Genomic DNA, 12,609 nt, shown 5'->3' on the forward strand with positions numbered 1-12,609 from the left:
TTCAAGGATTGATCATTTATTGTATTTCATTTATTAGTACGGAAAAAGCAACAAATATTTTTTTTAATAAAAATCAATTTATTAACAAAACGATAAATTAAAACTATAAAATCACCAACGAATTTTCTGTCAGGATCAAGTTGGGAGCCCAAAGTTTAAAAACGGAAACATATTATAACGTACTAACTTACACTGTAACCCAACAATATTTGAAACAAATAAGTGTGAAGCTTCAACCAATAAACCCACAACAAGGTCCAAAAAAAAAAAACCAATAAACCCCCAAGATTATTAACATTTTGAAGACTAGTTAAAGGTTAAATCATGTCTCAAAAAGAATTATTTACTGATAGGAGGATACCTATGTTTAGTGAGAGAAAAAAAAGTTGAGTCATTTCTCGAAATTGCCATAATACCATCAAATTAGACTTGCGCAAAGCCTTAAAAGAGTGAGAATATACACTATTTGACGATATTTATAAAATAAGGAACATGAGAAGATGCTACTATCACGAATCACCAACTCACGCAAGTAACTCAAGCTGGAGATAGCTTTTAAGCTATTGAAAAAAAAATATGTGCACACCCTTACTAAGAAGATGAAGTGGCTTTACAGTCACACATATTATGTGTCAATACCTACTTGTAGATTAATGCTAGGAAGGAAAGATGACCAGAGATAGCAAGTATTCATGTATAAGTAAAAAATTTAGTTATTTTTATAGATTAAAGTACAATTTTGTCCTTAAATTTTTACTTACAGAGTTGGGCACTTAGAAGTTTGTTTGGGTACAATTTACTAGACTAAAAATTTTAAAATTGTCATAATATTGCCCCTACCGTTATAAAATTAATGTTGACTGTTAAAATAATGATATCGACTGTTAACATTTTTAATATTAGGAGCATACATTGCTACCATTTTAAATTTTTAGGGTAATTTGTACCCAAAAAACTTCGAATGCTAACATTTCTGAGCAAAAATTTTTAAAAACAAATTTATGTCTTGACCCTATTTTTATTAAATACTTCCTTGGGTCCTACTATAACATTCTAATTTTTGAATTAATTGGGTCCGTTTGTTAACATTAAATTTGAGATTATTGAACATTAAATGCATTTTTACTAATTTTATTTCTAACTAATTCTATTTTCTCTCTTTGTTATTTTTATACATTTTTTTTTATCTTTTTTTCTCACACTTACCTTCTTATAAATATGAATATATTTAGGGTAAGAAAAGTATATTCTTAATATTTCTCAAACCACGCAATTCAGCTCTGGATATAAATATTAAAATACACACCTTGTCCTACTTATAGCTTATATTTGGAGAGATGTTCGATTCATTTTATAAACTTTAATTTGAATCTATCTCAATATTTAATATATTTTTTTAAATATTGTCTTTAATTATTTATTCCCTCTCTTTTGCCACAATCTCACATTACATCTCTATACATTCTTTTTATCATTTTTCTCATCTATTATAAGGACATATTTAGAAACAAAAGTTATATCTTATTTATTTGTTTTAACTAATTTTAACTGATTTCTCATTATATGCAAATTGATTATTTGAAACTCATAATAAAGAACAGGTGGAAGTAATAAAATACTCATTGATGCTTGTTATGAACAAGCTTTAAAAAGGTATGAATGATTTTTATTATAAGATGTGAATTAAGTTTTTTAATATAACCTTTATTCAAAGTACTAATTATGAGAGAATGTAATATAAATATAACAATTTTATTTAAATGTAGATAAAATTAAAAATTTATTTCATTTTCAAACAAAATTATGACTTAACTCCGATGTTTATTTCTGATGAGAGGTGTAGAGTGTCTTAGGGTTTATTTGGATTAGTGATGGGAGAAGTAATTTTTTGCAATCTAACTTTTGCAAAAGTCAGTTAAAATAAAAATTAGTTAATGTGATATGATTTATATTTGAATTAGCTTTTATAAAAAAAATTAATTTGACAAATTGAAATCTATTTGGATAATTAAAAATTTATTTCATTTTCAAACAAAATTATGACTTAACTCCAATGTTTAGTTCTAATGAGACGTGTAGAGTGTCTAAGGGTTTTTTTGGATCAGTGATGGGAGAAGTAAGTTTTTTTTACAATATAACTTTTTTTGCAAAAGTCAGTTAAGGTAAAAATCAGCTAATATAATATGATTTATATTTGGGTTGGCTTTTATTTAAAAAAAATTAGTTTGACAATTGAAATATATTTGGATAAATAATGAAAAGTAAGTTTAGATATAAAATGCTCAAAAAAAGACATGAGTTTATGATACATATCATATGTACATAATTTGATAATTTAAAAAAATAAAAAATTAATATATAATTATAAAAATTTGTAAGTATTGAAAACCATTTAATCAGATGTATTGAATAATGAAAATAAAATAAATGTAAATATAAAATATAAATTGTTATTGAAAAGTAATTGGTGCGACTTATAAACTAATATATAATATAATAACACATAAAAGTATTTTAGTGAGATCATATAACATATGTTGTAATTAATTTATAATTTTTTAATCTCTTTAAATTAGTCAACTAAATTTTATATTAAGAGATCTCTTCCTTAATCTTTTTCCTTCTCTCTTTATTTCTTTTGTCTTTTCCCTTCTCTTGTACTTTTTTCCTTCTCCTCCCTTCCGGCCTCATTGTCTTTTTCTTTCTCTCTCCATAGTAGAGGAGTAACTTTTATTTAGGTCCTTCAGATTAGCGATTGAAAAAGTAGCTTATTGTCAATTTGATTTTTGAAAAATGAAGTTGGGAAAAATTAAATTGGATAAGTTGAATTGGAGTTCAGAAAAGCTAGTTTGGTAAAAATGAGATTGATAAAAGTTTGTTTGGATTATGATTAAGTAAAAGTAAGCTTGTTTTTAAAATTACCAAAATGGTTATGAGTTTTAATAAATAATAAACATTATTAAAAAAATAATTTTACATAATACAATGGATTTAAATTAATTTAATATAAAGAAGTGAAATTTAATGAGTGAATTAAATTTTAAAACTTTAGAGAAATCATCAAAAAATATTTTAAAATAAAGTGAAACATGATTAAAAAATGAATTTACATAATACAATAAATTTAATTAATTTATATAAGAAGTGAAATTTAATGAGTGAATTAAATTTTAAAATTTAGAGAAATCATAAAAAATATTTTAATAATGATTGAGTAAGTAATTTTAACAAAAGTATATTTTTAACTTATTTGATTACTTTCAACTAATTTTAACACATTTTTTTGTTATGTACAATTAGTTATTTGAGGCTTATAATAAGAACCAAAGAAGATAATAAATTTCTTAATTTTTTTCTCTGTTCATGTTTCAAAAGCTATAAGTTATAAGCTGTTAATTTTAGTTTATAGCTTATACAGCTTTTTATACAAAAATAGATTGCTCAATCGCCAAGCCAAATAGCACAATTCTTCAAGAGCAGCTTATTTGCCTCCAAACGCTTAGTTAAATAGGCTAATAGCTTTCATGGTGGGGGAGTTTTTGACTTAAAAGTCCTTTTAACTTATCACTCATCATTCAAACAAACCCATTCTCCATATTTCTCCTAAACTAGCATTTTAAGATGTATTTGGATTGGCGTAGCAAAACTGATTTTTTATTCTAACTGACTTTTGTAAATTCAAGTTAGAAATAAAAGTCAGTTAGTGTAATGTGATTTATGTTTGGTTGGTGCTTATAAAAAGTCAATTGGAAAGCTAAAGCTTGTTTAGATGATTAATAGAAAAATGAGTTTAGTTGCAAAATGACTGAAAATGGTATGAACTTTATTAAATAGTAGTGTCTAATATTATATATTTTTAATGTGATAATAGTTTAAAAAAATACCTAAAATTATTATAATAAAATAAACATAGTTTTTTTTGTGAAATTATAAAATAAAAATATTTGTTACCAAGAAAAATTTGAAAACACATTATAGATAATTAAATATATATATAATGGACAAACGTGAGTATAAATTAAAATTCATTTGATCTCTAATTAAAATACATGAAATCACGTAACTAATTGTAATAAGTGAAGGGAAAAGAGTGAGGAAAAAGTGAAGGACAGATTTGGGTAAGTGTGTTTTGATTTTGAATGAGTATTAATACAAGTCTAACAGTAAATTACCTTACTAATCGCTCTAAAAACAGCTTTCCTCAGTGTTGAAACGCATCCTTGTTTTAGTCAAAAGTTAGTTGGGCTTTTAGCTCCACCCAGACACCAAAAAAAGCCACAAAAACCCCAAACTGAAATTTCACATATTCTCGTACACTTTTTGAGGTTTCATATATTTTCATACACTTTTTGAGGTCCAAACGGAGATTCAAACGTCCTTACACTTCCCACCTCACGTTTTCTGTTCCAAATGCTGAAACAACACACCTTTTATCAGAGGGAATGATATTATAAAATTTAATGAATATTTAATATACTACTTCCGGTTCTTAATATAGACTCTGTTTGACTTTTATTTGGGTCTTAAATATAAGATCCCAATCTACTTTGTATCATATTTATATTTTTTTTTCAAGGTAATCCTTCTAATAATTGTAGTTCTAGCCAATATAGTTGATTAGTAAGGATATTTTAGGAAAGACAAACACTTATTTATTACAAATAAACTAACTAACTTAACTTCTTTCCTTAATCTCCTCAAATTAGTCAACTGAGTCTTATAATTAGGACTGAAGGTAGTATTACAAAAAATCCTCATAATTATTCGTTCAGCTGTCTATTTTTCACCCACCTACTTATACCATACTTATTTGTTGGAGGTAAAATAAAATTAACAATGTTTCTCAAACACAAATTATTTCATAACACGTGTCTTGCTTCATTCATCATTCATTATTACGCAATGAAAGAATGCTATCATGCTATTCAAGGATACTGACATGAAAGATAATATCCCTCAGTTCTTTTTATAAGTAACAAATTCTTTATGTTTTTAAATATAAGAAATAATTTTTTATATAAAATTTTAAATTATTCTTTTTATTTTTATTCTTATTAAATATATACTACTTATTATCTTTCCACAATAATCTTTGGGAGAATTAGACCAACGGATCTGTAGAGAAATTATTTAATAAGAAGGATCATAAAATTAGAATTATTTAAAAGGACCAAGTGTTCAAATATAAATTTTAAAATACCAATTACTCCTTCTACTTTCCTCGTTCTCTCTCCAATTCTCCCAATTTTGTTCACACTCAAGAATTAAAAAAAAACAAGAAGAGTAAAATACACAATCATATTCTTCTTTCTTTCTTTTTGATATACTCAATCAATATTTCTTTCTATTTTGTGTGAGTGGGGTGCGGCTAATGGAAATTGAGGGAACTCATTAACTGTTGAATAATTGAAATATTGTATGAGAGAATATAAGAGGATTAATAATAAGTAATTTAGTCTTTCTAAAATTATATTTTAATATATGATCTTTTAAATAATTTTAATTTTTATAATCTCTGCACTAAATATTTTTCTCCATAGGCTCTTCGTTCTAATTCTTCCTAAATTTTTACTCATTATTTTTTTAATGTACTCTCTTTATAAATAATGTTATAATTGGAAATATATATCACTTACATATTTATTACTTTACTAAATTTAACTAATATTTTGAATAGTCATTTCTTATTATTTAGTAATTTATTATTTAGTGATTTAATAAAAAATTCTTTGCGCATCTATATTCAACAAAAAGGTTATTTACTATTTATTTTTAATTTAATAATATCTCTACATATCACCATATTTTTATGACATTTTCCTTGTCTATGGCATCTAATTATTCTTTTTTTTTTTTTACCAGCAAGCATCTAATTATTCTTTCAAATCAACAAACATAATTATCATTAATAAAAATATTTAAATCATAACTATTTTTTATCCGTATTCACGATTATGGTTTGATTTGGTTTTGTTTTGATTATTTAGACATTAATTTGATTCTTTAGTTTTCTAATATTTTATCATTATAGAAGCCTAATAATTAAAATAATTAGATGTCTTAAACTGATGAAAAAACGATCAACATCAATTTCTAGTTCTTTCAAGATGGAAATTGACATTCTTAGCTTTATGTGTTGATGTTAATGATGCTTTGCATTTGCGACTTAAATTTTATAATATTTATATTTTAAAGCAGGATTTTATTTTGTTTTGTTTTCATGTACTTGAAAAAAGTGAGAAAATAATATACTTTTGTTAAACAGGCCTATAGTCCGTGATTCGGTCCGAGTCCATGCTTTTAAAGGTTTGAACTTTGCCAAAAAAGCTCATTTAGAAAACCAACCGGAATTAGGTCTAGCAGAAAGAACTAGTCTTTCATAACATGACGAATTAAGGTTTGAATCCTTACTGGGAGAGGTGTACATTTAGTGCTTGACAGTGTCTCAAATAGGATTCCCTCCAATAGAGGATACCTATACTTTAGCAAAAAAAAAAAAAAAGCTAATTTAGAGAAAGCCAACTTTTCGGTCTATGCCTATCAAAGGTAGGCCGATTTTCCTAACTCTATCCACCACTATTTTAGCCACCCAAAGTATGGAATGCAGGCATGCAAGGTGCCATTTGAATAAATAAACTAAGTTCGAATTCCTACTAAAAACAATTACTCATATTTAATGCCCAACAGTAGAATTGCATTTAATAGAAGGATAACTATACGTAGCAAAAAAATTTTGAGTCACATCATAACCATTTAAAAAACAGAAGAACCTATCTACCTCTACAATTGGAACAACCTCATGCATCTGATTATTTTTAGAAGCTATATAAAGTAACTTCTCAAAATAATTAGGAAATTATTTTTTAATTGATTTATTTTCAAAAGATTAAAGAGATGTTAAAGTTTAACAAACGTTATTTTTTCCCCAAAAAAAGTGTTTTTTTAATGGGAAAAAAGTTTAAACAAACTAGCCTACAGTTGAGTACTATTTGATACGAGTACCAATCTTTAGTAAGTTAAGACTTAGAAAAGCTCTGATCATATCAAATTGTGGAAGATTAATGTCAAATATCAGATTAAATTTTACAAAAAAAATTAAATGAATAAATCCGTTAAGAATATGTTTTGATCTGTGTGGGCCATAATACCTTTTTTGACCAGCAAGTGGGCCATAATACGCTGGTACTCAATCGCGAGTCTCCCTGTTAACATAAAAGATACGTCCAGCTGGTAGAAGAGTATTAACCGTTCACACAAATACACACACTATGCTAGGCATAGGTATTAGGCACTCCAGAGCACTAAAGGCGTATATTTTTTTGAACAGAGATTCAAACTTTAGTTTATTTAGTTGTGAGAGACTAACCCATTTCATTACAGCCAGCCCTCCTTAACCACTCACATATTTGACAAGTCTCTTCTTGACACTTGTATAAAAGATTCCAATTCCCATCCATGATATTCCTCTGGTCCTTAACGTAGGAACTAATTGACTAATTTGAATAGATTAAGAGTGTTAGTTAAATTAGTTAACATAAAAAATTCTCTTCAAAACACCCTAAACATCTTCCTTAATTCTCTCTCTCCTACTTGATTGTTGGGAGAATATCAATAAGGTTAGTTTAGGAAAAAATCGATAAACATGTGAAATAAATCTTACATATAAGATCAATATCAACTCCCTAATTAAGTCTTATATTTAGGACCGAAGGAGTATTATACAATTCAAACTGATCATAATGGCTGCTGAAATGCCAGTTTTAGTTTTGAGGGCAGTATTGAAAATCCACATAGTGTCCCTATTAAATGCCGAAATACCATCCATCTCCCTTTGCCCTCAAGCTAGAAGGACTAATATAACAACTCCTTTGAGGCAAGGATACCTCTTGTGCTGATCAGTCTGCTTAAGGTAGCAACAGCAAGTACTGAATACACAAAGTGTAAGGAATAAACTATTTTATGCAGCAGCTTTCCAGGAAGAAAGAGGGGGAGTGTCAGCGTCCTTATATGTAGCTAGTCCAAGAACAGATCTTTCGCCCTTGATCGCATCAGTAGAAACGAAAGACTCAAGCTCTGCCATTTCTTCTGGAGTGAGCTTAACTGACAAAGCCCCAATGTTTTGGTTCAGGTTCTCAATTCTGGTGGTTCCTGGTATAGGGCACACATCATTGCCCTGATGATGAACCCAGGCCAGTGCTAGCTGGGATGGAGTGCATCCCTTCCTTGTAGCCATTTCATTAACCCTCTCAAATATAATCTTATTGTGCTCCATGTTTTCGGGATAGAATCTCGGCAGTCGCTGAAATGGGGTACAATTGATACACGAATAAGATTATATCTCAATGTCAATCTATCAACAAGGATGTTTCAACCATAGATATAGAATTGTGTCCATCATTTACATTGAAACAAAGTGTCAGGGAGAACAAATTTTGTATCTCAACCTTAAGAAGAGGATTGTCATATGGCAAGGCAACAGCCAGTTCCCTATTGATTGAAATTATATCTATAAGCCTCCTAGGCATAAACTGGATGGATAGAAACAAGTTTTTGTTTTCATGATCAACCCAGGAAAGCAAAAAATCCAAATAAAGATGCATCATGATACCTTCTCTCAATCCATGTAATATTTCCAGTCAATTTCTCTTCTGTCAGGGTTTAATCATGCAATCTCTCAGGGTTCAGACCTCAATTTTCAAAGCTTAAACTAATTGAGAGGGAAAAATGGAACAAAAGACCGGAAGTGTAGAAGGAAAAATCAGGCTTGAAATTAACGTGGGAGCTAAGCAATTTAACAATGTTTTTCTTTTCCAGAAATCATGACATTACTCAAGATTTGTCAAGAGAGATAAGCATTGGCATTACTCAAGATTGTGTTCTTATCTTCATAATTTATCCAGGTTATGCATGTTTATAAACAAACTCATGCTTGTGAATGCAATTGTTGTATTATACTATTATGCGAATATAATTATAAAATCCACAAGACCGTTAATCAACTAATTTAACAATGACACTTTACTGCTATTTACTCTTGAATGGTAAAACTACAATTGAAATTGAAGGACACAAAAGGTTAGGAGAAGCTGAGAACTATTGACTTTCACACTAGAAGCTAAGCTAGTTTATTATCACAAATGGAACCATGGTGTAATGATGTGCATATTAGAATAAACGCAGACCTTCCGATAGTCATTCTCTGGAAAGCTTTCAACCAACTTTGCTCCTGATGAAAAGAATCCTCGTCCAAGAGGACTGTACGCTACAATTCCAATGCCAAGTTCTCTGAGAATTTCGCAAATGCAAAATCAGATGTTGCAAAACTAAACACAAATTTTAATCAAAAACCACAGTAGAGAGAAATGACAGATATTATAATTAGCGAATTTAATAGTTCCAAACTCACCTGCAAGTTGGAATTATGTCTTCCTCCACATCTCTTGCCCACAAGGACCACTCCAACTGCACAGCTGCTATAGGATGAACAGCATGTGCTATTCTGATTGTTGAAGCTGAGGCCTCAGACAAGCCAATGTATTTAACTTTCCCCTCCTCAACAAGTTTTTTCAGTTTCCCCAATCTTAGAATAAATAACATGAAAGTAAGTCTACAGTACGGTATCGTACAAGTAGATTTTTATATATGCTAACACACAAAACTTATAGGGCATGCTTTTTTCAGCTAGACCATGCACATGTTGAAATGGACGCATGTCAATTATGCATCTTTTTGAAAAGTGATGGAAGATAAGATAAATTGCAGATTCACAAAAGTACTTAGCTGCAAAGAATCACAGATATACCTTTATAGTGAAAACATGAATCACTGGGCATGAGCATTATACATGATTCTGCATATATATTATATATAGTATAACTAAGAAGCCAGAGCCTAGAATGATAGTTCTCAATCTGCTGCAATCTCACACAGTGCTAACTAAATCAAGGATTAAGGTTTTTTATTATACGTATAATATGCCATATTGCAAATTAATCCCGGCGTTTTGGTCCAAATCTGTTAGCCTCCCCCGGTGTAAGATATCTCATTTCATCAATTTTGCTTCTATTTTGTTACAAGTGAGCCAACATAAATATGTGAAAGTTACTACGATAATTTATTGTCAGGGTGGGGGTCAACGCATCTTCATGGTATCATATGACTATTACCAGGATTAAGTTCTCATTAATGTCTACTAGTTCAATCAAAGTAACTCCATTGGAACAAGATAAAATTCAAATTATAAGTGAAACAAACATGTAGCAATGAATCGCATGATTATTTTCGTTAAAACTTGGATGCGGGACACATGAAAGGTGTATTACTCAACAGCCTATCTATCTTGTATCCAAATTTTAACGACAATGCAAGGTGAAACTGATTTTATATCAAACATAAAAACTGCAATTTACTCAGAGAAAAGAATATCCAAAGACGAACCGTGACTTCAATAGGCACATGAGTATCAACACGATGCTGGTAGTAGAGATCAATACAATCGACCTCCAGTCTCTTCAAGCTCGCCTCACATGCCGCTCTCACATATGCAGGATCACCAAGTATGTCAGCCTTGCCGTCGGCAAAACTGACTCCGAATTTGGAGGCCAATTCAACCTTATTCCTCAAAGCTCCCTTCAAAGCCTGGACGAAGAAATTCACACTCAACTCGTCATAAGCCCACAGAATGAACAAACGCGAAGAAGCAACAAAGTAAAAAATAACTTGGAATCGAGCGCACCTTTCCGAGAAGAATTTCATTTGTGTGTGGGCCGTAGATGTCGGTGGTGTCGAGATGTGTTATGCCGCTCTGGATGGCGTGGTGGACGAGAGCGATCATGTCCGGTTCGGGTTTAGGAGTGCCATGGGCACCAGACATGTTCATGCAACCAAGTCCCTGAGCCGATACCTCCAAGCCTTGTGAACCCAACTTGATCCTTCCCACTTTCGCCATTTCTGACCATCTGAGCTTCAACTGAGTGTGACAAGGAAGTTGCACAATAAATAGTGTGGAAAATGCTCGACTTTCTTGTGCTTCTTACGCGTCCTCGTTCTGCGACATCTATTGTGCATTGCATTGCATTAAATCTAATACTCTATTTGCTTTGGTTACTGCAAAAGTCTGAACTTTGACGATTTGTAATTTATTATGGCCCCTCTGGTTGATTCTCGATGTCAAATCCTTAGAAACATTAATGCAATGAAGATCAAAATAACATAAAAAGAAGCTTGACATTAAAGGTAAGAGTTAAAAATGCAAAAACAGGAAGAAAAACTTGAATGGCCATTTTGAAACTGAAACAAAATGACATAAATGTCCTTTTGTTAATTTTTATTCTGAAATTGGTAACTTAATATGTTGTTTATTTCCAACTATATGGTTGATATGTTAATTTTATTATAAAGATAGAGGAAAAAATGGAAAATAACAACAACAAAAAAGATTTGAAAATATGAAATCGCAATTTTGAAAGCTAACAGTTGGTAATGCCAAAAAAAAAAGAAGGAAAACTTAAATGGGTAGTTTGAAATTGAAAAATAATATAAATGACTTTTTGTTAATTTTTATTATGAAATTGGTTAAATGAATTGAAAGTTTGTTATTACCATTTGAAAATTAGGAGCATTTCCTCAAGATATGATTTTTTCCCCATTTGCTCAAGTATTTAGATTAAAATTGTGACTTGTTAATTTTTATTTCAAAATTATCAATATCTATAAAAATATAGTCCATATCTATATAAAAGTTGTGAATGACTTGAAAGAGTGGCTTTGTTGCTTGCTAAACAAAATTTTTTAGTGCCTATTATAATGTAGTTACTAACTATACAAAACTTATAAATAACCTAAAAGAGTAGGCTTGTTGCTTGCCAAATGAAAGTGGTTAATACCTATTAAAATGTAATCAATACTTATGTGAAAATTGTGAGTGATGAATAATCAAAACTAAGGAGTTAACTTTTATATATATATATATATATATATATTTTTTTGCATTATATTAACACTAAAGTGCTAGGAGCCAAATAGTTATCTTTAGTTTTGGCATAAACTACCAAAGTGGTGGTCGGATCAAATTCCACTTGCACCCTTTTGAAAAAAAATTTCTTCCCACCTATTAGTGCGATTTCATCCCACCACCACTTAATAGTTTGGGCCAAAATTAAGAAAAAGAATGACTATTGAGCTACCAATGTTTTAATATTAAGAAAAATTGTGTCAAGGTCTCATCTAAGAAAATTAAATACAAAAAAAATTCTTAAATTGTCAAATTAATCTGAATTTCAAGAGCCCTCATTGTAAGAGGTTTCACTTGTTCAAATACTAGATTGTCCTCATTTTTTAAATATACATCGACAACTAAAAGAGCAGTCGTTAACAACTTGAAGTGTAATGATTAACAACTATCATGGGAAATATTAACAACATATTTTTTCAACTTATCACAAAGATTTAATTCATGGGTTGTTAGTACCTATTGCAATATTTGTTAATCATTATGCCTTAAGTTGCTAACGACTGTCATTTCAATTGCCAACACATACTTTAAAGAAAAAAGATGGGGGCAATTTAGTAATTAAATAAGTGAAATCTTTTGCAATAAGGTACTTTCAC

At 29.6% G+C, this 12,609-nt stretch overlaps 1 protein-coding gene across 1 annotated transcript; it reads right to left on the minus strand.

Moving 5' to 3' along the window:
- Positions 1-7,777: 7,777 nt before the first annotated feature.
- LOC114748041 (probable aldo-keto reductase 2) lies at positions 7,778-10,948 on the minus strand. Its single transcript, XM_028936397.1, has 5 exons — positions 10,736-10,948; positions 10,437-10,638; positions 9,407-9,578; positions 9,183-9,285; positions 7,778-8,299 (listed from the first exon to the last, which is right to left on the minus strand). Exons 1-5 carry the CDS (start codon positions 10,946-10,948, stop codon positions 7,958-7,960), a joined length of 1,032 nt encoding a protein of 343 aa, XP_028792230.1. The 3' UTR covers positions 7,778-7,957.
- Between the last annotated feature and the right edge of the window lie 1,661 nt (positions 10,949-12,609).

Source organism: Neltuma alba, unplaced genomic scaffold (assembly GCF_004799145.2).
Source record: "Neltuma alba isolate B1F8T4 unplaced genomic scaffold, ASM479914v2 tig00005577_pilon, whole genome shotgun sequence".
NCBI classification, from domain to species: Eukaryota; Viridiplantae; Streptophyta; class Magnoliopsida; order Fabales; family Fabaceae; genus Neltuma; species Neltuma alba.